This window comes from Sus scrofa, chromosome 17 (genome assembly GCF_054392235.1).
Source record: "Sus scrofa isolate SSC_HxYL_T2T_F1_AM1 chromosome 17, Sscrofa_HxYL_maternal_Yorkshire_Landrace_v2.0, whole genome shotgun sequence".
In the NCBI taxonomy this organism is placed as follows: domain Eukaryota; kingdom Metazoa; phylum Chordata; class Mammalia; order Artiodactyla; family Suidae; genus Sus; species Sus scrofa.
In genome coordinates this window covers 56,829,278-56,854,405 of record NC_139399.1, presented here as the reverse complement: position 1 = coordinate 56,854,405, position 25,128 = coordinate 56,829,278, and the positions used below count along the sequence as shown (strand labels likewise).

Genomic DNA, 25,128 nt, shown 5'->3' with positions numbered 1-25,128 from the left:
CTGAATATGGGCCGTCTACTGCTCTGGTCTGCCGACCACGCCTCCCCCCTACCCCCTCCCTGTCTGCTGCAGGATGGGTATAAGACCCAGGCTGGGCCCATTATAATCCCTGACCATAGGGACTGGCTTAAGAACCAATGAGTATGTGAATCAGCTGTATTTTCATAATAATAATAATACTTATAATAATTTAAAGATCCCATTCTCACCAGCACACACACATACCCATACACAAAAGAACCCATTAGAGATCTTCTTTGGCATTTTCGAAGCTGGAGCTGGGAGACAGAAGCCTCTTTCCTCTCTTGTTATGAAACGGAGACACTTTAAGCCCCAAGGTACAGGAGCCCCAAGATTCAGCATCATGGAACCATTTGAGAGAAAGATACAGATGAGAGAGAACCAGGTGTAAGAGGCTTGCACCTCTGGTTCCGGGTCAGCCCTGAGGCCAGCGGCACTTTCCCTGCAGGTAGTTTGTTGCTATGAACCAACACATGCCTTTTAAAATCCTAAACCACCTTGAGCTGGATTTTGGTAACTCGCAGAAGAGCCTTGGGGTAGCTGGCGTGACAGTGGAGAACGTGAAGGACCAGAGAAGCATACTAATCTGCCTAAAAGTCACACAGTAGTTAGTGGAAGACCAGAATCCACACTCTCTCCAGAATCATAATTTAAACATGATTTCTACAAGAGTCCATGCCTTCTCCATGGCTAGGGTACTGCATCCTGTGGGCCCACAGCCAGCCTGCATTATGCTGCTGCCCTGACATAATTATTAATGGTGTTCATTTTTCACTAAAAAATGTCCAAGTTCAGGCAATAAATAAATTATATGGTCACTCCAAGTGCAGCCTTATTAAATAAAGAGGAATGTCTTTTTTCCCTTTATTTTAACCTAGTCATTTACCTTTCGTTCTGGGAACCAAAGCAAGCCAGGAACTTCAGTGTTTTAACAAATTACGTTTTAATACATTTAATATATGTTTTAAGGAAGAAACAGCGAAACATGGCAAATGATGTGAATACAAAATGCATTTTTTTTATGGCATCATCTATTAGACCAGGGGCAGCAAAGTTTCTGCGAAGGGCTGGAAGTTAACTATTTTAGCCTCTTCAGGTCCTGAGGTCTCTGTTGCAACCACACAGCAGTGCAATTATAGTTAGAGAGCAGCTGTAGACAATACGAACATCTGTGGGGGATGTTCCAAAGGAATTTTATTTATAACTATAGCTGTTAGCTCTTCAGCTGTAATTTGCTGCCCCCTGTATTAGATGGAAAAAACGGGTTATTCTTTAAATGCCCACCACCATATGACTCATTAAATATATTATGGCACACCAATTCAATAGAATACTATAAAGTCCTTCAAAAGCATGTTTGCAAAGTTCAATGAGATGAAAACTGCATACCATCTTTAAAAACCCACAAAATCTAAATCTATGGATTCAACATAATCTGAATTTGTTCAAGACTATACGGATGCTAAGTTAAAACTTAAAAGAGGAGTTCCCATCGTGGCTCAGTGGAAATGAATCTGACTAGCATCCATGAGACTGCAGGTTTGATCCCTGGCCTTGCTCAGTGGGTTAAGGATCTGGCATGGTTGTGAGCTGTGGTGCAGGTCGCAGACACGGCTCAGATCCCACGTTGCTGTGGCTGTGGCGTAGGCCAGCAGCTACAGCTCCAATTTGACCCCTAGCCTGGGAACCTCCATATGAAAAACAACGTTGACAACAACAACAACTTAAAAGGAACAGATGGAACCAAAGAAAAAACAGAGAAGCTTAATCAAATGGTGGGAATACAGATTACTAAGAAAAATGTCTTCTTTGGGCCGTTATGGTATTTTCCCTTGAGTCCACAATGAATATGTAATACTTTTAAAGTCAAGCAAAAAGGAACTATCATTTTTTTAAAAAAAATTCAGCCATCTCATCACCAAACCATCATCAGAAAGGATCTTGGAGATCAACCTGTCTGTAGACCACAACCCATTAGTGGGAGCAAAATCAATTCGTGTCCTTACCAGCAATGTTTTAAATAAAATAGAAGAGGATTGTGCTTTGTTTCTGTTTTTCCTTCAGTGAAATTGAAAATATGAGAAGGCATAACATGTAGTAAGAGTGAGTGTTTTTTTTTTTCTTTTGCAGAGCCTTTGTCATATATGCAAATATCTGAACACTAATCATGCACTGGGCTGTGATGCTGACCATCTTTCTTCGTGTGGGTTGTGATCACAAAAGGTCGAAAGCCACTGATTTTTGGTCCAACACTTGCATTTTACAGGTGGGAAAGGTGAGTCCCAGAGAGAAGGGTATGTGACTCCTGGCATGGTCCCACACGAGGCAAACACCACAAGAGGACTTCGCCTGTCCCTTTGAATGACTCGCCCCAACCTTCCAGGCCAGGGCAATCAGCCAGCCATTCCAATATGCGACATCAAGATGTCCACATGAAGGACCTGGAGGCAGGTCACAGGGCATGAGAGGAGTTAAGGCCTCAGCAATAGCAAATCCTAAGAATCTGGGCCTCTGAGGTCACAGGTCCACCCCACCCAAGGCAGAGTCCCTCCCGGCATCCTTTTAGCCACATTGCTATTTCAGTCCCAGGGGTCTGTAATGGGACCATTCAGAGAAGCCTGGAGAATTTAAGGGTCAGGCAGCTGATGGGGGCCCAAATGCGGCAACAGCTGGGATGGCCCCAGGCTGCTGTTTGGGATTTGCACAATCTTTTGAGTAGCCGCTTCTTGGAGACCACAAGTTAGGGCTGGAGTGGCAGAGATGCTAGGTTTGGTGAGGCCTGGAAAGGTTTGCCAAAGAGGTTAGAAGCGGGCCCTGGTTGCCCCAAACGGAGACAAATACACACACAGAGATTGGGACCCCAGTACAGAGTAGCAGGGGTGGCTAATGACCCATCGACCAAAGTTGCAGGCTAGCAACTAATACTCCAGGGTGACAAGCCACACTCTGGGGGCAGAAAAGGTCTGGAGACTACAAGCTTCAGAGGAGGTAACAGGGAGAGGTTGGGAACAATCTAATTGCTCGTCCAAAGAGGAAATGGCTAAATACCAAGATTTATCCCTAAGAATGATAACAGCCAATGCTAACGAAGTGCCCTGACTCTTCCAGGCACTGACCGAAGCTCCCTGCAGGTGCATGTACTACCTGGCATCCAGATCCACAATAGATCAGCTACTCCTAGAGACCCCATTTCACAGATGAGAAAACCAAGTCTTAGAGACATTACTTGCCTAAAGTCACACAGCCAGTAAGTGGCAATGCTGGGATTCAAACCCATGTGTTTGGTTTCCTCCACAAAGCAGTAGATGCCCAGAAAACAGAATAATCTGAGTGGTTTTTTTTTTTTTTTTTGTCTTTTTGCCATTTCTTGGGCTGCTCCCTCCACATATGGAGGTTCCTAGGCTAGGGGTCTAATCAGAGCTGTAGCTGCCAGCCTACGCCAGAGCTACAGCAACGTGGGATCCCAGCCGTGTCTGCAACATACACCACAGCTCACGGCAACCCTGGATCCTTAACCCACTGAGCAAGGGCAGGGATCGAACCCGCAACCTCATGGTTCCTAGTCGGATTCGTTAACCACTGAGCCACGACGGGAACTCCAATCTGAGGGTCTTTTTTATTTTTATCTTTTAATGTCACACTTGCGGCACAGGGAAGTTCCTGGGCCAGGGATTGAATCCGAGCCGCAGCTGTGACCCACGCTGGATTCTTTAACCCACTGCACTGGGTTGGGGATCGAACCCACGCTTTGGCAGTGACTCGAGCCACTGCAGTTGGATTCTTAACCCACTGTGCCACAGCGGGAACGCCCATCTGGGTGTCTCTGAACCGACTTTGAAAGATATTCAAAATAGGTTATTTAGTGAAAAATATAAAAGGCAGTTTAGAAAATAAGATGAACAGCAAGATATATTCGATTTCAAAAAAGGGCTTTTCTAGTCGTTGGAGGAGAAACACATACACACACAAACACACACGAGTTCCAGAAAGATACACTCCTATGACTTCTGTGATTTCAAATAAATACATGAAAGATTAAAGAGCACTATGAAAGGCGGGGATGAGGGTCTGGAGGCGTAACTGTAATGCGAAGTGGTGCTGAAAGAGAGGAATTTAGGCTGAGAAAATCCGAGAAATTCTCTGCAAGTTCCCTGGGATCAGGCTGAGAAGCACAGGTCTCCGGGGTGGCATCTGGGCTCTGGTCCAGCTTTACCAACTGAACTTTCAGGAGCAGGAAAAAATAGATATGATTTGCTCTGAGGGTACAGATTATGTACCCTGAGCTTGGTTGCACCCTGACTTTGGCTTCTCCCTGAATGAAGATGGATCTGCAGTGTCTGTGTCTCTCCCCTAATCAATAGCTCCCTGCCTGAGGCTGCGTTTCTTCCCTGCCTTCACTGCCACCCCTTAACCTTAATTACCCATTTCAATCCCCAGCAGAAGGCCCACTGCCCCCAAACGCCACCCCCCACCCCCACCCCACCAGGCTGGGAGCAGACGGCTCGCTCTTTGATCTCTAAGGAGGTGCATGGCTGGGACCTGTATCTTCAATAGGAGTCTCCATTTTTGTAGTTTTTTGGTAGTTCACTTTCTATTTTCCTTGTCTCATTTCCCATCACCTCTCACCCTCTGACCACAATTATCAGATTTATTCTGCCACATATTCGACAGATTTTTGTGGCCACAGACCTTGGTGTGGGTGCAGTTTCTGTTTCACTGACAGGTTCGAACTAAAAATGAAAACAAATGACACCAGACGGACGACGTCAAAGCCCTTGTCTGGTCTTTGTTTCTTCAGAAGTGAAAGGATAAGTTGGGATGATTCTAGAATGTTCTGAACAGAGTCTCTGGGACCCAGTAGGTGTTGTTACAAGCAAGTTCTATGAATATGGGCTCCGTCGTGTCTGCCCCTAAAGGCCTGGAGGGAAGAGAGGACCAGGGATGGGATGGTGGCAGGAGAGCATCTTCCATGGTCCCCCTATGGCCCACTCACCCCACAGCAGCCCACTGGTCTTTCTAAGATGCAAATAGATACCAGCCCGGTTTTACCCCCTCCCCCACCCCACGGCCGCCTGGTCCTCTTAAGACGAAATCCAAACCCCTCCTCGTGGCCACAAGCCCCCGCAAGGTCTGGCCTCATCCATCCTCCCCCCTCCCCTCTGTGCTTCAGTCATTTGGCCTCTTGTCTGCTGGGAACACTCATGACCCGTGGCCACTTTTCTTTGCATGTACCAACTCTGCTGTCACCTCCTCAGAGACCCTGCCCTCTCTGCCTCACCCCCAAAGTAGCCCTTCTTCCCCAATTTCCCCAGTTATTTTCCCCAGAGCATCCATCACTGCTGATATTGCCTTGTCATTCGTGTATGACCTTGCTCACTGTCACAGATGGCACTGTGACACCCCCACGTTCATATGATGAAGTCCCAAGCCCTTATGTGACTTTGACATGGGGCCTTCTGCAGGTAGTTGAGGACATAAGGATGAGGCTATAATGCAACAGGACTGGGGTCCTTATAAGAGCAGAGACTCTGGCGACCCAGCCCCTCATGCAGCGAAAAGGTCACGTAAGGGCACCAGGAGAAAGTCACAGTCTCCAAGCCAGGAAGAGAGCTGTCACCCGAAACTGAATCTGCTGGCATCTCATTCAGGGACTCCCTCGTCTTCAGAACTGTGAGCAAATATATTTCGGTTGTTCAAGCCACCCAGTCCACGGTATTTTGTCAAGGCAGTTAGGAGAGACTAAGACGGTGTGTCTTCTCATTGGGATATAAATTACATGAAGGCAGCGCTTGACTGTCAGCTCAGGGCTGCGTGGCCGGCACCTAGATGCTGCCTGGAACAGAGCTGGTGCTCATGAACGTTTGTTGAGGGAATGACGTTCCCGCACACATAGCCATCCCTCCCCACTGCCTGTGCCTGCTGCTGTGTAAACCAGCGGCTCTCAAGGGCATTGGGGTACCACTAGGAGGGCTTGGAAATGTGTGGGGACACTTTTATTGGAGACACTCGTAGCGTTTAGTGCACAGGTGACAGGAGTGCTAGACATTCTGCAATTCAGGGACTAGCGCAGCAAAATGAAGATTTTGCCAGGTCCTACCTGGCTTCTAAACACCCGACCAGACACTTATCAGGTAAAGACCTGGCTTTAGTGATCTGACCCTACAACACCTGTTTCTGAATATACATTTTATTGGAAAGCAGCCTTCCCCACTCATCGGCAGATCATCTATGCCTGCTTCCCAGCTACAACGGCAGAGTTGCAAGGAACTGGGACAGAGACCCAGGGCCTGAGAAATCTAAAATATTTACTACCTGGCCCTTGTACAAAAGAAGTTTGCTAACTCTTGTCTTAGCACACATTAGTCCATTTTCCCTGTAAATACAAAGAACCTTTTCCCCTGGGTGTTAACATACATTAAACTTTGCAGTAATGCTACTGTACTGTGGTTATTGCAACTGCACCATGGTACCACAGTGTCTTTGACTATTCTTTTTCTTTTTGGCACATGGAGTTCCCAGACCAGATCAGATTCCAGCCACAGTGGTGATCTACTCCGTAGCTATGGCAACACCAGCTCCTTTAACCCACCATGCAGGGCTGGGAATCAAACCTGCATCCTGGCCCTGTAGAGATGCTGCTGATCCTGTTGTGCCACAGTGGGAACTCCTTTTTGATTATTCTTAATCAACTATTTGACAATATTCAATGACACTATGTAGAAAATAGAAAAAAAAAAGAGATGGAATGGATGAAACTGCATAGGAAGTCTTATATAAACTTAGTAATTGAGGAGCTTGTGAGAAACTGGCAAAATTCTAAAGATGTGTTAAGAACAGGGAATAAGAAAGTTAGGAACCTTGCATGAGATAATAAAAAGAGAATGAATGGAACATATGATAAAAAGGACAGAAGGAACACAGGTGTTACTTCTATAGAAGGCAGGAGGTAAACCTTAAATGGGAAGAGGAATCTCTACACCAACAGATGTCAACCCCAAGTTGGCCACCCACTGGCGACAACCATTCTGGTGCCATTCTGGCCCCAAACACCCTCTGCCCTAGAAATAGGGCCCCAAATCATGGCTGCCCATTAGAGTAGTGGGAGTGTACAGTGTGGCCAGACAGGGTTGCCTGTGCGTGACTCCCGTAGAGCAGGAGTGAGCTGCCTCTAGGCACCTGTCATGGGTTGAGCCCCTTGTTTGGCTTGAACTCTAGTCCTACTGACCCTGCACGCCATCATCGGGAAGGTTGATGGGGCCGAGAGAGAGAGAGGGAGGACACACACAGAACCCAGGATCCAGGCTGTGTGGCTCTTCCATCTCCTTGTACCCGATCCTACACATGTCAATTCCGTCTCTTTCCCCTTATTACCCTGTTTTAAGTCAACTCAATAAATCATGTCATCTGAGCATCTTAATTTGTTCAGTGAGCCTTATCCCTAGGACCTCTGGGATAACATGTCTCTGCAGGCTGTCACTGCTTCAGGGTAATTGCCCAATGACACCACTACTGTCAATAGAAGGGTGGCCATCCTTTGTTTCATTCAGGGTCCACCAAGATTTGTCTACCATAATGCAAGTTCCTGTCACCAGGCAGCCACACTGCTGGTGATATCTGGACTGGCCGGGTAGCCCAGTTTGTCAGCCACAAACTCGTGAGTTTTCCCATGGGTGTATCTGACTATGTCATTATGTTATCTAGTGGGGTCATGCCTGAGCAATTACAAGCAACTACAAGTCCAAAAACAGAGTGTATAGATTATTTTAAAGCAAGGGCATTCTGCTTGACTTTAAAAGATACATATAAGCAGGTCAAGTACGAATTAAATTGTAAGATAATGAAGGGGATTTCTAGGACATTTGTGGTCAAAGGGGGCACTGAGACTGGGAAGCTGGATGGGAACAGCCCTGGTCTCTGGGCTGCTCTCCACTTGTAGGTCCCAAGCGCCTCCCAAGGGAAACTGGGCTGAAAATGAGGCTCTTTCCCTGGGCCTCAGAGAGACCCAGACCAGGAGCCTTCCCTCCCTGATAGTCTGGATGCTGGACAGGGAGCACTCCCAGGGCCCCAGTGCTCCACTAGCCTGCCTCCATCTCCCCATCCTCCAAACACCTCCCATCACACCCCACGTTCAACCTGCCAGCAATTCCACGCTCCAAATACACCCAGAGTCTGACCACTTTGCCCCACCTCCACCTTGACCTGTGAGTCAAGCCTCCACCATCTCTCACCTGAGCTACTGCAGTCCCTTCCTCATTGGTCTCCTGCTTCATTCTTGCCCCTGCAGTGTATTCACTAGATGGTGGCCAGACGGGGTGTGTTAAAGCTAAAACGTAGCATGTCACTCCCCTGCTCAACCGCCACCCCCTGCTCATGTCTGAGACCCACGGCAGATGCCAAAGTTCTCAAACGGCCCACAGGGCCTGCTGGGGCAGCCTCACCCATCCCCGCCCCCTCCTTCGAAGGCCTTTGCTCAGCTGCTTTTCTCCTCCGTGAAGCCTTCCCACTCTATCAGAAAAAACCCTACTCCCCCAGCACGTCCTTCTTTCATTTTTGCCATCATTCTTATTATCACCATCTTGCCTACTGTACATTTTACTTGTTTTTCTTATTACATCTCCTCCCGCAGAATGTCAGCTTGAGAAGAGCAGGCTTTTCATCTGTTTTGCTCTACATGCATTTGTGGCATGAACGGGTGAACTCATTCCACTAGCATCTTGGAGCCCCAGAGATAAAGGACCCCTGAGGGATGTTTGTTGGGCTGGATGCCACCGCTTTCTATGGGCTGGACTATGGGCTCCTGAGGGCAAGAGTTAAGTGCGGAGTCCCCTGTCCTGACATCCCTTCTCCCCAGGGTCTCGGGAGAACAGGGTTAGCACAATGGTGGCCTGGGCGCAGAATCCTGTCTGTAGATGTGCTTTGATTTTGTTTCTGTTTTTTTTTTTTTTTTTTCTTTTTGGCATGTGGCATCCTAGGACAAGGATCAGATCCTAGCTGTAGTTATGACCTATGTTGCAGCTGTGGCAACTCTGGATCCTTAACTCACTGTGCTGGGCCAGGGATTGAACCCATATCCTAGTGCTTCAGAGATGCTACCGATCCTCCTGCACCAGAGTGGGGAACTCCTAGATGTGCTTTGTTTTGACCTGCACAGTAGTTCTTTTTAATTTGTTGCCAATAATTTGGTTTTTTTTAATTGGGAAATATAAACTTCTGGATTTTTTTTTTTTTTTTTTGGGATAACTGATCCACTGCATGCAACGAAAAGCTTTAGAGGTGTGGAGCTGCCCCCTTATGTATGGTTCATCATGGTGCCACCCAGGCAGTCCCACACATTGACCCAGTGGGCCAGACACCCGAAGTGTCTTGGACAAAATGACAGGAACAAGCTTGGGTCCGACAGCTGCAGAATCCATCTTGGTCCCACTTCCTAGCACTTTACAGGTGTGATTTTACCTGTATTGAGCCATCATTTGATTATGCTCTATCTCCCCACTCTGGGCTGTGAATTCCATGTGGGCAGATACTTTATCTGTCTTGTTCACAAGGTGTTCTTAGCACCTGGCACAGTGCCTGGTGCAGAGAAGATGCTCCATTAATATCCCCTCAATAATGGCTTTATGAAGGCAACAGCCTTTCCCCTACAAGCTCTCAATTCCACATGCAGACCCTTAGCACAGCTTTTCGTATTTATTATGCCCTCAGTTCTGCAGCTTTGCCTTGAAAATATCTTGCTCCGTGAGGGCAAGAAGAGAAGGAAATGAAGCATCTCCAAAGGAGAAATATAAAAAAAAAATACTCTTCTGCTTTTACATGTCTCAAAAAAATCTACTGTCTTAGTTAGCTGGGACTATCATAACAAAATACCATAGACCTGGAAGCTGGAAGTCTGAGGTCATAGTAACTGGCTGATTTGGTTCCTTTTAAGTTTAATTAGATCCCATCTGCTTATTTTTGTTTTTATTTTCATTACTCTAGGAGGTGGATCACAAAAGATATTGCTGTAATTTATGTCAAAGAGTGTTCTGCCTATGGTTTCCTTGAGGAGTTTTATAGTATCTGGTCTAACATTTAAGTCTTTAATCCATTTTGAGTTTATTTTTTGTGCATGGTGTTAGAGAGTGTTGTAATTTCATTCTTTTACATGTAGCTGTACAGTTTTCCCAGCACCACTTACTGAAGGGACTGTCTTTTCTCCATTGAATATTCTTGCCTCCTTTGTCACAGATTAGTTGACCACATGTGCATAGGCTTATTTCTGAGCTTTCCATCCTGTTCCATTGATCTACAGGTCTGTCTGTATGCCAATCCCATACTGTTTTGATGATTGTAGCTTTGTAGTATAGCTTGAAGTCAGGGAACTTGGTTCCTCCAGTTCCGTTTTTCTTTTGCAAGATAGCTTTAGCTATTTGGGGTCTTTTGCGTTGCTATACAAAATTTAAAATTTAAAAAGTTAAATTTTCTTTTTCTTTTTTTGCTTTTTAGGGCCACACCCACAGCATATGGAAGTTCCTAGGCTAGGGGTCCAATCAGAGCTTTAGCTGCCAGCCTATACCATAGCCACAGCAATGCTATAACTGAACCACATCTGCAACCTACACCACAGATCATGGCAATGCCAGATCCTTAACCCACTGAGCAAGGACAGGGATCGAACCCACATCCTCACAGATACTAGTTGGAATTGTTCCTGCTGAACCACAATGGGAACTCCTAAAATTTTTTTTGAATTGGTTCCTGATGACAGTTCTCTTCCTGGCTTCAGAGGGCCACCTTCTTGATGTCCTCACATGGCCTCTTATCAAAGTGTACAAGAGAAGACAGAAAGTGCTCTCTCTTCTTCATATTGTAAGGACACCAATCCCATCAAAAGGGCCCCACCCTCATGACTTAACCTAACTCTAACTACCTCTGAAAGGCCCCATATCCAAACGCCATCACATCAAGGGTTAGGACTTCAACATATGTACTTTAAGGGGACATGAACATTCAGTCCCTGAAGCCTACTAACTACTCTTACTCAACTCCAGTAGCAACCAGGTTAAGAGCTGGCTTTTAATCATCCCTTAGAGTTGCACTGCCCAGTATGGCAGCCACTAGCCACATGTGTGTGTATGTTATAATTAATTAATATCCAACAAAATTAAAACTTCAGTTCCTCAGTTGCATTAGCCACATTTCAATGCTCAACAGTCCCAGGCAGCTAGTCGCTACCACACTGGACAACACAGACAAGAACGTTTCTATCATCACAGAGAGGTACACAGGCCAGTAGTGCCTCAGCGAACTGTTATTTACCAAGCTCCCTTCTGATCCCAAGGTAACACTCAATCTCTCCAGCTGTTTTCATCTCTCATCTCCAGCAGCTCTTGGAGACGGGGGTGACAAAATCCAATGCGTTATAACAACCAGAGGAAAAGGCAATCCATTCAACCTCGACATGTCCCAAACCCAGAAGACTTCAGCTCAGGCAGGAGCAAACCTGCCAAGGCTCGTGAAGGTGACGAGAAGGTAACCACCAGGGTGGAGGCGCTGCATGGCACAAGAGTGCTGACAGGTATCGGCAAACATCGCCCACTTCATCGTGTGCAGAAGAGTTGCTGATTCACACCAGGAAACCTGACCTCACTCCAGCCACCTGCGGGAATGCCAAGCCTGGCTCCTGTCTTGACCGACACAGCGAGACCAGGCAGACGAAGCCTGCTCCAAACTGGCTGGGCCGGGACAGCCTGAAAATTGCTGCTGCCAAGAAGAAATAGGGAAATATTCTACCTCACCAGGAAGCCACTGGGTTCCAGCTCAGCTATAACCACACCCACCACTCAAGTCCTCTGGGATGCGTCTCACTGATTAAATCAATCAGAGGTGGGGACAAAAAGGGGTGCTCTTTCTGGCCCTCCAAGTCACCACTTGGCTTGTAATTTTCTCCTTCCATTCCTGCTCTCATAACCTGTGGTTAAGAAATAAAGGAACCAGATTGCAAGACAGAGGCATAAAGACCCGCCTTATATATGTCCATCTGCTTCACAAGGTCTTTTAAAGAGAATGTTGAAATCTGTTGCCAATATTGAAAAAACTGAGATTTTACATTAAAATATAGTTTTGAGGATTATCTTGAAAAATGGAAAGCTCTGGTGTCTCTGGGACTCCATTCTAGTGTAGCAGCAATGAGCTGAAGCTGTATAACACCCACCTCCTAGCTTTGAGGGATGGGTGCCCTCCAATCTGCCTCAGCCCCCACCCCTCCCTGTGACACTACACCTGGCTCCTGGTCTCTTTCATTTAGAAGAATCACATCCCAGGCAGTTTAATTCACAGAACTGTAGAATTATTTCAAAAAGAGTAACAATTTGTTTCTGATTGGAGATGGAAACATTCCACCCCAGCGAGCCATTTGTTTTTTGTTTTGTTTGTTGTTTGTTCTCATTGTTCTGACTTTGCTTCTGGGGTTCTTTGCCACACCAAAATGAAAACACCCCCTAAAAAACAACTGTAGTCAAAACTTGTCAATCTTTTCATTGATGGCTTCTGGATTTCTGAGTCACGGTTAGAAAAGCCTTTTCCACTCCAAGGTAATAAAAATTTTGTTCATTCTTGTTCCAGTACTTTTATGGTTTTACTTTTGACATTTAAAATGTTGATCCATTTGGATTTTCTTCTAGTATATAGTAATAGGAGTGGATCTTTTTTCTTTTTCCCAGATGGGTAACCAATTGTTCCAATTCCATTCATTGAATACTCCATTTTTTCCCACTGACTTAAGATGCCTTCTGCCCTATGTTTTGTCTCTTTCTGGACCATACATTCTCCTCTATTAGTCAATTAGTCTATTCAAATACCAGAATCATGCTCTTTAGATGACTGAGGCTTTATAACATGTTTCGATATTGGTATGCCTAGTATCTCACTATTCTTCTTTGGCACAGTTTTTCAAGTCTCATCTCCTAGGTCACAGAAAAGGAAACCTAAATTGATCAAAGATCTGAAAAGACAGCCAACCTTGCAAAAGGCACTTACAAATTAGTACCACACTGAGATACTGTTTTTTTTTTTTTCTTTTCATTTGTCAGAGTGGCAAAAACTCCAATAATTAGGCGATACTGGGTTGATGAAACAGGAATGCTCAGGCACTGCTGGTAGGAATTTATTTTTTATTTATTTATGCCTTTTTTTTTTTTTTTTTTGCCATTTCTTGGGCCGCTCCCGCGGCATATGGAGGTTCCCAGGCTAGGGGTCGAATCGGAGCTGTAGCCACTGGCCTACGCCAGAGCCACAGCAAAGCAGGATCTGAGCTGCGTCTGCAACCTACACCACAGCTCACGGCAATGCCCACTGAGCAAGGGCAGGGATTGAACCCGCAACCTCATGGTTCCTAGTCAGATTCATTAACCACTGCGCCATGACAGGAACTCCTGGTAGGAATTTAAATTGATGAGATCCCTATGGAGGATAACTTGGAGATACCTACCAAATTTAAATAGGGACTTTCCCCTTGACCCTTCTGGGAACTTGCCCATCAGATATACTTGCAGAAAAATAAAAAGATACGCATACAGGGTTATTCAGAGCCATATTGGTGGTAATTGCAAAAGACTGGAAACATGCCATATGGAACTGGCTAACATTTACAGCACATCATTCAATGGAAGAATAGGCATCTGTTCAAAGAATGAGGAAGATTTTCTATATACTGACTTAGAAAGTTCACCAAGACATACAGCTAAATGAAGAAAGCAAAGTGAAAAGAGTCTGTATAGGATGTTACCTATGTTACTATCAAAACAAGAATTACAGCAAGAGTTCTTGCTATAATCTGAGAGGCCATGTGTTGTGCAAAATTGTGCACTAAAATGATGAGGCTTATGGGAAAAAGTAAGGTTGAGGCAGATTGCTCAAAAGCAATGCAACTTACTAACCACAGCATTAACCAAAGCAATAATAATCCCAATAAAAATAATAGCACAGTGAAAAAAATAAGTAAATAAGTACTATATAGAGAAGTGCTACATTAAATATAGGACTTTCCCTTAAAAAGGAGGCGAAGGTGTTTTGATGGAAGGGGGTGTAAGGACGACAGAGGTCTGAAACTATGGAAACAAGGGCAAAAGACACAAAGATTGGAGGAAGCTGCAACATAAATTCTTCTAAAACAGAGCATGTGGCCAAATTGAAGTGAGAGGAAGAATATGGGTCACCAGGGATGGAACTGTATTCCTACAAAGCTTGTTGTCCTTACCTGTGTTATGTATTTTGCACTCATCTTCTGTTACCATATATGCTAGGAAAAAATGCCAATGAACTAAAGTAGCAGTACCTCCAGTTCTGGCCCAGACTGGGTTCCAGGGACTGGATTTACCCTTCCACAGGGAATAGTTTAAAAACTAAATTGCCAAGAAATTAGGTATCAGCTATGGAAAGATAATGATCCATGAGAGAGAGGAAACAGGTGGTGATCCTTATGATTGTCCTGGTTGGAAAACTTTCAGGGAGGGGGGCACAACTGGCACCCAGCAGTCTCTCTGGATTGAGGAGATGGAGCTGCAAGTCCAGGGTGGGCAATGTGGTTAGAATTCGCAGAGCAGGAGATCTGAAAAGAGAGAACAGCCCTGAGGGAGTTCCCTGGAGATTTGCAGAGCTCCCAGTGAGAGTCCACTTGCATACTGACCAGCACATGCCTGTGAAGACATTACTCAAGGTTGGGAGAAAACCATTCAAAAAGATTAGAAGGAACAACCTTTAGAGCTCATAACACTGTTGGGAATAGTTCCTGTTCCCACCAGCCTGACTAGAAACCACATAATCTATGGGGCACTGGGTGGGATACTCCAAAAGGTTCGCCTCAGTACTGGAAAAGTTTGTTAGGTAGAGGCAGCTCTAGACCAGATGCTACTCTGCTCCCCCAACAAAGCTTAAAGCAAGACTTGAAAGACTGAAACTAACTACTTCCATGTAACAACTGCATGCCAGAGCAGAGCTCAAGATTATTTACAGAAATGGAAAAATATCCAGCACCCAACAAGGCAAAATTCACAATGTCTAACATCCAATCGAAACCTATCAAACCAGAGTACCTGTGGTGGCTCAGTGGAAACGATTCTGACCAGTATCTGTGAGGATGGAGGTTCGATCCCTGGCCTCACTCAGTGGGTTAAGGATCCAGCATTGCTATGAGCTGTGGTGTAGGTCACAGATGCAGTGTGGATCTGGCATTGCTGTGGCTGTGGTGTAGGCAGGCAGCTGTAGCTCTGCTTTGACCTCTAACCCAGGAACCATATGCCACGGGTATGGCCCTGAAAAAACGACAACAAAAAACAAACAAAAAACTTATCAAGCATGCAAAGGGAAAATATTAGCCTACAATGAAGAGAAAAATCAATGAAAACCTCCAAATGACACAGATGATAGAACTAATAGACAAGGACATTAAAACAGTATGGTAACTATATTCCATCTATTCAAGAAACCAGAGAAAATGCTGGATGCTAGATGTGTTAAGTAGAGAAAAGAAAGATAAAAAAGACCCAAATCAAACTTCTAGAGATGAAAACTATACGTAAGATTAAAAAAAAAAAATGACTGGAGTGTAATTAACAAGAAATAAGATAGTGCAGAAAAAAGATTAGTGAACTTGAAGACATGGGTTGGGGAATATTTGAATAATGGCCAAAAATTCCCCAGATTTGATAAAAATGATAAGCTCACTAAGCTAAGGAGCTCAATGAACACAAAGCACCAGAATCACAAAGACTACACCAAGGCCCATCAAAATCAAATTGCTTAAAACCAGTGATAAGGAGAAAATCTTAAAACAAACGAACCAACACACCTTTGGAGTTATACTGACATCATTTCCTTGTTTATGAATCACATATGAGTTAATTTCTTGTCATAGAAATATGCAATATAGGAGTTCCCGTCGTGGCTCAGTGGTTAATGAATCTGACTAGGAACCATGAGGTTGCAGGTTCGATCCCTGCCCTTGCTCAGTGGGTTGAGGATCTGGCATTGCCGTGAGCTGTGGTGTAGGTTGCAGACACTGCTTGGATCCTGCGTTGCTGTGGCTCTGGTGTAGGCTCATGGCTACAGCTCTGATTGGACCCCTAGCCTGGGAATCTCCATATGCTGCAGGTGTGGCCCTAGAAAAAGACAGAAAGACAAAAAAAAAAAAAGAGAGAGAGAGAAATATGCAATATAATAGACTATTCATGTTTGTTTGCATTTTCAAAAGGAAATTCTGGATGGGTTCACAAGAACCTAGTACAATCCTCTAGGTGGGGATTTGGAAACTGAGTGGACGTTAGATGAAGGTGGGATAGAGATTTCTGGAGATATTTAAAGTAGATAAATGCATAACTTGCTCAAAAATGAATGTAAAGGAATAACTTTTTTTTTCTTATTACAAAAGGAAATGTATTAGCAGATAGGGAATTAGGAAATGATGGCTAACAGGCATGGAATTTCCTTTTTTTTTTTTTTTTTTGTCTTTTTGCCTTTTCTAGGGCCACACCTGCGGCATATGGAGGTTCCCAGGCTAGGGGTCTAATCGGAGCTGTAGCTGCCAGCCTACGCCAGAGCCACAGCAATGTGGGATCCGAGCCGCGTCTGCAACCTACACCACAGCTCATGGCAACGCTGGATCCTTAACCCACTGAGCAAGGGCAGGGATCAAACCCGCAACCTCATGGTTCCTAGTTGGATTTGTCAACCACTGCGCCACGATGGGAACTCCAGAATTTCTTTTCAAGTGATGAAAAGGTTGTGGGGTTAGAGAGTAGCAATGGTTGCACACTTTGTGAATACAGTGAAATCACTGAATTATACTCTTTATTTTTTATTTTTGGCTTTGCCCTTGGCATGTCCAAGTTCCCGGGCCAGGGATCAAACCTGTGCCACAGCAGCAAACTGAGCCACAGCAGTGTTGTATCCTTAACCCACTGGGCCACTGGGTGACTCCCTGAATTGTACACTTTCAAAGGATGAATTTCGTGATATGTTAATTAATTTCATAAAAAAATACAGAAAAAAGGAATGCCTGCATGTCCATCATTTAAAAAAATTAGATTAAACCCATGCACCTACAGCCAGCTAATCTATGACAAAGGAGGCAAGAATATACAATGGAGAAAGGACAGCTTGTTCAGTAAGTGGTGCTGGGAAAACTGGACAGCCACATGGAAAAGAATGAAATTAGAACACTCCCTAACACCAAACACAAAAAGAAACTCAAAATGGATTAAAGACCTAGACATAAGACCAGACACTATAAAACTCTTAGAGGAAAACATAGGCCAAACCCTCTCTGACATAAAGGACAGCAACATCTTCTCAGATCCACCTCTTAAGAGTATTGACAATAAAAACAAAAATAAACAAATGGGACCTAATGAAACCTAAATGTTTCTGCACAGCAAAGGAAACCCAAAATAAAACGAAAAGACAACCCACAGAATGGGAGAAAATCTTTGCAAGTGAATCAACTGACAAGGGATTAATCTCCAACATTTATAAACACCTTCTGCAGCTCCATACCAAAAAAACAAACAACCCCATCAAAAAATGGGCAGAAGATCTAAACAGACAGTTCTCTAAAGGACATACAGATGGCCAAAAAACACATGAAAAGATGTTCAACATCACTCATTAGTAGAGAAATGCAAATCAAAACCACCATGAGGTACCACCTTACACCAGCCAGAATGGCCATCATCCAAAAGTCTACAAACAATAAGTGCTGGAGAGGGTGTGGAGAAAAAGGAACCCTAGTACACTGTTGGTGGGATTGTAAATTGGTGCAACCACTGTGGAAAGCAGTATGGAGATGCCTCAGAAAACTAAAAAGAGAACTACCATTAGATGCAATAATTCCACTCCTGGGCATCTATCCAGAGAAAACCACGACTCGCAAAGACACATGTACTCTGATGTTCACTGCAGCACTATGTACAATAGCCAAGACATGGAAACAACCTAAATGTCCATCGACAGAGGAGTGGATCAAGAAGAAGTGGTACATATACACAATGGAATATTACTCAGCCATTAAAAAGAACAAAATACCAGCATTTAGCAACATGGATGGACCTAGAAACTATCATGCTACGTGAAGTCAGCCAAACAATGAGACACCAAAACCAAATGCTTTCACTGACATGTGGAATCTGAAAAAAGGACAGACTGAACTTCTTTGCAGAACAGATGCTGACTCACAGACATTGAAAAACTTATGGTCTCCGGAGGAGACAGTTTGGGGGGTGGGGGGATGTGCTGGGTTATGGGATGGAAATCCTGTGAAATTGGATTGTTACAATCATTATACAACTACCGATGTGATAAATTCGAGTAATAAAAAAATAAAAAAAATTAGAGACTCAAAGAATTTTAACATAGGAAGGAGCCTAATGGTCATGACATCCAGGGCTTCCCAGTGAGCCAGAACATTAGTTTGGGGAGAGGTTTCCCTGTTCAGATCTACCTGGGCAAACTGCCTACTGAATTCCACTCTTAGAGAGTCACGAAGGTGCATCAGTCAGCAAAGGCTTTGAAGAGTCCTGCAGTGAAAATAATCTATTAAACTTTGTGCTGCACACTATGTACCAAATGCATTTGATATATTTGACAACGACTTTCCCTGACCTCTTTATTTTTTTCAGCAAGTCTTTGTGAAACAAGGAGCATGAAAGTTTGTCCAAAGTCACACACCTCTCTGGTGTTACAGAGATGCTGCATTTCATGAATCCAGCACAAATGGACCTTGGAGGTCTTGGGCTGAGACCCTTGGCTTAGATCCTTCCGCTGGACTTTTAATTTTCCTATACATCCTTGAGCCACACATTTCCACGTTGCTCCTAAACTGCTCATGTTGGGTTCTGAGCTCCATATGAACGCTCCCTGGCCTTTGGTAAGTACAAAAGGGCTTCCCATAGAAGAAGGAGTTCCCACTGTTTTTAAGACCCCCCCCTTTAATGCAGATTTCATCAGAAGACCTGCTGATGTAGACATGATGGGCTCAGTCGTCTCAAATGGGTTTTTACTCTTTTCTCTCACCACAACTACCTCCTGACACAGAGAGTCTAGGAAAGAGAAGAGGGTTTGAGAAGAGCCTAAAACCGTCAGATCTGTAATTAGGATAAGAGTAACATTTGACGTTCATAGAGCACTTAGGTTATGCAAGGTGCTGTTCTAAAGACTTCACACACATTAACTCATTTAAGTATCGCAGCATTCCATGCATAGGTCGTTTTCCCATCCCCATTTGATGGGAGAAGAAACTGAGGTGATAGAAGTAACAGTTTAAGGTCATGGGGGTACAGGGATTACATCACTGGGAAGTTAACTCAGTCTGACCTAAGAGTTATTGCTTTCAGCTATCCTATCACAAAAGCAATGAGAAAAATAGTAATGGACCTCATCGGATGTGCCCATGAAACTCCCTCTAGTCTCCCAGAAGCCCTATGGGGTCATCAACTGCTATGATGCCAGTTCCATGGATGAAGAAACCGAGTCTGAGCACCTCACCTGGGTCATGCCATCAGGCAGAGCAGTAACTACAGCCTGGGTCCAGGGCGCTTCACCTCTGGCACCAGCAAGTTCATTTTTTTTTTCTATTTTTAAATGGCTACACCCACGCGGCATGTGGAATTTTCCCAGCCAGGGACTGAATCTGAGCAGCAGCTGCGGCAAGGCCAGATCTTTTAACCCACAGGGCTGGGCCAGGGATGGAAGCTGAGCATCTGCAGTGACCTGAGCCTCTGCAGTCAAAAAGTCAAATTCTTTTCTCTCTCCCACTAGGGCCGCACCTGTGGCATATGGAGGTTCCCAGGCTAGGCGTTGAATCGGAGTGATAGCTACTGGCCTATGTACGCCACAGCTACAACAATGCCAGATCTGAGCCACATCTGTGACCTATACCACAGCTCACGTCAACACTGGATCCTTAACCCACTGAGAGAGGCCAGGGATCAAACTGGCATCCTCATGGATCCTAGTTGGGTTTGTTACCACCGAGCCACAACAGGAACTCCCAGCAGTCGAATTCTTAACCCACTGTGCCACAGCGGGAACTCCCCAGCAAGCTCTTACAGTGTATACTCTTGAGATGTTTTTTACTCTTCTCTTTTTAATCTACGTGGTCATTTCTGTGAACTGCAGTGTTTTAGCAGGAGAAGGCAACAATGGAACAACAACAACAAAATCAAACCCATGAGAAATACATCTCAGCTACAAAAACCCATGTGAACATAAAAAGAAAACAAGCAACGATGCAAAGATTGAAGGAGTGCTGTGAACTTTTTTGTGTTTATTGTACATGTGGTGAAAGGGCAGCGCTATCCAAGCAGATACAGATCTCTAACCAGGGCTCGGGGCGGGGTGGGGGGGGGCGAAGTTTCTAGAAGCTTCTGAGATCAGGTTGTTGAAGACCTAGGGGGAGGTCCTGGCTTCCCTGCTTCCTTTGTGACCCTACACAAACCCCTCTGCTGCGATGCCCCAGTTTACGCGTCCGTAAATGATGGGGTGCTCCCTGCTTAGGCTCTTTTTGCTTTTACTAAGTTATGATTTTAACTCTTATAAAGAAAAGAGACTCAGCCCATATTCTGAACATGGACCAGTTTTATCCCACCTTGGTGCTTTCAAGGCCTAAAACCTCGTCTCAAGCTCCCTTTTCATCCCCTTCTTCATCCAAAAAAACTAAGCTCAACCAACGTCTTCCATGTTCTGAAACACAGAGTCACTGGAGAGTTTACTTCTCCTCTGGAACAACTTGAAAAAAAAAGTTAATAGGAAGCACATGGGCATAGTGTGTGAGCCTCCTGTGTGTTTGTGTTTGAAAAAAAAAAAAAAACTTAAGGGGGAATATGACAGGCTTGCAAAATGCCTGGGCTGCGTCAAGGGCAGTTTATGGCCATTAGCATTAGACTGGAGGCAGTTAATTGGGACAAAGTCCAGCTGGCATCTGGGCCATGAAGACGATAAGAAAGTAAACTGGATTATTCCCATGGTCGGGTGGGAACAGAGCGGGAGATGTTTTTCCATTTGTGGGGGGCTGATGGGGATGTAGGTGGGGTGGGGGTAGGGTCTAAGGCTAGGGCTTGTCCATGGAGGATCATCTTCTAGATGGATCTACGGGCGTATGGAGGGCAGGGTGGTGGTGGGATTACATGCCTGGGCTCAGCAATGCAAATGCCTGGGTTCAAATCTCACTGCCATGGCCATGTGACCTTGGGCAAGCTACTTTATCACCTTGTACCTCAGTTTTTCCACCTGTAAGATGGGGAGAATGACAAAACCTCCATCATAGGGAGGGTTAAGGGGAAAGGTGGATACGCAGGGCTAGGATGGTATCTGGAGTCCTGAAGGAGCCAGGAAATAGCACTTGGAGGAAAGAGCACAGGTTATGGAATTCTCTGAATCCCAGCCCTCGATACGTTTTGGCTCTTTGATCCTTGGGCAAGTCACTTCCCCTCTCTGAATCTCACCTTCATCCCTGTAAAGAAGAGCTGGCGGAGCCCACCTCACGTGGTTGCTATAAGGACCAGAGAAGTAAAATATATTCTCTCTGTCTCAGTCCAGGAAGGGGTCCTGCTTCACTTCCAGCCTCATCTCCCCTACTCACCACACCCAGATTTGAGTCTCCTTTAGAGTCTTTCAATGCCACAAGCCTCTTCCTGCCTCCCAGCCCTTGCTGGTCCCTCTGCCTGGGCTGTGTCATCTCCGGCTACGCACAGGGCTGGCTCCCGTCCGTCACTCAGTCTCCCTAACCTCCAGGGTCATGTCTCTTACCACTCCCTTCATCACTGTCCATCACACCAGCCTGTTTTTGTCCTTCACATGATTAAGCCCAGTCTATACAGATCTATTTATTTAATTGATTGTTTTGTCTGTCCCTCTCCATGAGGGAATTGCCTTTGTTGCCTGCTGTGTCCTTGGTGCCTGAACGTGCCTCCATAATACACAATGAATGCATGAAAGGATAGGGCACCAAGCCTATATAACCCAACTCGCTAATCACATGGGGCAGAGGGATATCTCAGAATATATGGGGAGGGTGGACCTATGGTATTAGTTGTTCAATCTCTGTAGCCTTAGAAGCCCCAAGGCAGTACATTTTGTTTTTACTAGAAGAGCTGGAAAAAACTGGTTGAGACTGATTCAAATGCAAGTTCAAGTACGGTGTCTTCACTGTATCACTGTACTTGAAGGATTGCTGTATCCTGATAATCCTTGATTATCAGGATTGGTGCCACAATGCACTCCCCACTTGAAGATGGGTCCCAGCAGCTTATACCCTTCAGTGGGACTCAGAAAGGCCACCACTGGGAGACAGAGGTGACAGCAGAATCAGAGGATGCAGGAGGTACCACGGCTAAGAGCAGTCTTTGAGTGAGGTGGGATGTTGGGAATCTACCAGACCCCTAAGAGATTTGATGCCGCCTATTTTCCACCGCACTTGCAATCAAAATTAAACTCCTTGCCCTGAGGCTGGGCAGATCAGGCCGTAATCCCTCATGGGAATAATACCAGCATCAACACTCAGAGCATCATGAAGTTGTACGGTCAACGTTAGCAGATGGTGTCGTCAACAAACTCTGTTGCAGATTTTCACACGGAAGCTCTTCCAAGGGCTGGGCATTAACGCTCATCAACCCTTTCTCTTATATTCCCCTAAGATCATTTGCTGTCTCTTCCTAAACGGCTGCCCTTGACATCCACTTAAATTGTTTCCTTAATTAAAAAGATAAAGTGACAATACACACGATTTTTTTTTTTTTAAAGAAAAGGGGCATCATTCATTAGGCGCCTACTATCTTGTCATTACCCTTTCAGTTTTGCATATTACTTTTCAGATTTTGGTGGTCATTTTTAACAGTTTTCAAGAAAAAAAAAAGAGCCACCAGGGTGGGGATCCCCAAAATTACTGCCACCAGCCCTCTGCTCCATGCATCAGTTCCAACATACTACCCATGGGGCACCAGAAAAGAGAAGGGAGCCTTTGGATGGTGGTAGAGTGGAGGTGGGCACAGGAGAAGCCAGGAGGCCAGTTTCTTAGGGCGTGTGGGGTGGGAGTTAGACACTGAAGTTTCTTCCCTTTCTAAGGCTCCCCGGTGAAGATGCAGAGCCCAGAACCTCCTGCCAAGAATAACAACTCCTTTATTGCACGTTCAGTATCCCCAACACCCGGCATTCTTCTGAGTCTACCATGGACTTGCTTGGCCTGTCACACTTAAAATCGAAGCCAGTGCCCTCCCACAGCCCTCAAACCCCTGTATGACTCGGTCCCAATCTCTCCCCAAGATGCTCTCTTCCAACATCCCCGTGACCCTGCTCCCGCCTCACTGACCTCTATTCCAGGCCTCAAACACAATAAGATACCTCCCTCCATACAGCTTTTACACCGGCGGTTCCCTCTACCCTCTTCTCCCAGGTCTGCACATGACTGGTTCTGCCTCACAATGGGTCTCTGTCCAATGTCACCTCCTCACAGAGCCCTTTGACTCCATCTCCAAAGTCACCTCTCTCACCTCTCCTGACCCCTCAACCACTCATCATGCTCTTTGCAAACTTCTTGTTCATTTACTTTCCTGCACTCAACCCCTTCCGGACTGAGCCATCCATCTGCTGCCTGGTTTACTGTTAGTCTCCCCCTCGTGCCCTGTAATTGCCAAGAGGGCAGAAGTCCTATCTCCTCCGTCCACCACTGCAACCCTACCACGGAGGTAGCTCCTGGCACATAGTAGGTACTCAATAAAACTGCTAAATAAAACAATGAGCGATTGGATACCCAACACAAGCAGTGCCTTAGAGACAGCAGGGAGTGGCCACAGCGCCACACTCACCGTGCATCTGGTAGGTGTACGGGCTCTGTCCAGTGGGTGGGGTGCTGAAGCTGGTGCCGTAGCTGAGGAATCCACTCTGGCTGGGGGAATGGTTCAAGCTGTCTTCTGTCTTGATGCCTTGAAAGGAAGAAAAAGAAGCACCAGGCACACACAATTAGGAAGCTTCCTTGTCACCCACAGTGGGCCAACTGAGTCAAGACAGCACGTGTTTTGTTATCTTCCAAACGGGCTGCAAACTGGTAGTTTGGGAGCTGAAGTTAGCTTACACACATGTCTGTCCTGGCTGCATAAGGAAAATCTGAAATTGGTTGCTTTTGTTTAAAAATCAGGAGGTTTCAAAAAAAAATTTAAACTTATGGCTTCTTTTGAGCAATGGGACAATCTAGAAACCTCATGCCTGGGTTTCCCACATGATGAGAGGTTACCCTCATTGGCTCCCCAATTTGTCTGTTTCCCAGGTCACCCTGGATCCCATACTGTCACCAAGACTTGGAGGCTGGCTTTAAGGTGCTATTTTTTCATTGCAGTGGTGTTTTAGCGTTCGGGTTTTTTTTTTTTTTTTTTTTTTTGTCTGCCTGTTTGTTTTTATATCCTAGAACACATTCAAAAGTGAGAAAGAAAAGGCAGGAAAAGAGGGTCTCATATTTTGCACATGTGGTCAGCTTCATGCTTCCTGACTGGCTCTGAGCATAGTGAGTTTACAATCCCCTACTCCAAGGACTAGCTCTACGAATGGCTTAAAAGTCCATCAAGATTTGGGCTGAAGATATTAAATAAACCATCTTTCCCTATGTAAAAATGATGCCACTTAACCCTAAGACACACTCTCCATTCTTCTGCCTTCTTCTTCTTCTTTTTTTTTTTTTTTTGGTATTTTTAGGGCTGCACCCGAGGCATATGGAGGTTCCTAGGCTAAGGGTCCAATCAGAGCTGTAGCTGTCAGCCTATGCCACAGCCACAGCAATGCAGGATCCAAGCCAAGTCTGTGACTTACACCACAACTCATGGCAATGCCAGATCCTTAACCCACTGAACAAGGCCAGGGATCGAACCTGCATCCTCATGGATCCTAGTCAGGTTCGTTAACCCCTGGGCCATGACGGGAACTCCCAATCTGCCTTCTGTTTCAGCCAAATGCTCCCCCGAAGCACAAGTACCAATTCCATGAGCAACTGGATGGAGAAGGAATTGTATTGAGGGAGGAGGCTGATCTGTCATAAATAGCTCATACCTTGTATTTTTATCGAAAATGTAATAAACTTTGCTTAGCTTTATCTAT

The 25,128-nt window shown here is 45.3% G+C and overlaps 1 protein-coding gene across 9 annotated transcripts in view; it reads right to left on the bottom strand.

Annotated features, from left to right (window-relative positions):
* Positions 1 to 25,128, bottom strand: part of EYA2 (EYA transcriptional coactivator and phosphatase 2) — a 315,037-nt gene that overhangs the window by 135,668 nt on the left and 154,241 nt on the right. For all 9 annotated transcript variants that reach the window (XR_014832539.1, XR_014832538.1, XR_014832537.1 and 6 more), the window contains one exon: positions 23,850 to 23,966. Coding sequence is in view for 5 of the 9 variants with exons in the window: in XM_021077395.2 (XP_020933054.2) it covers positions 23,850 to 23,966 (117 nt within the window). In the remaining 4 variants the exon portion in view is untranslated. The remainder of the gene's footprint in view (positions 1 to 23,849; positions 23,967 to 25,128) is intronic.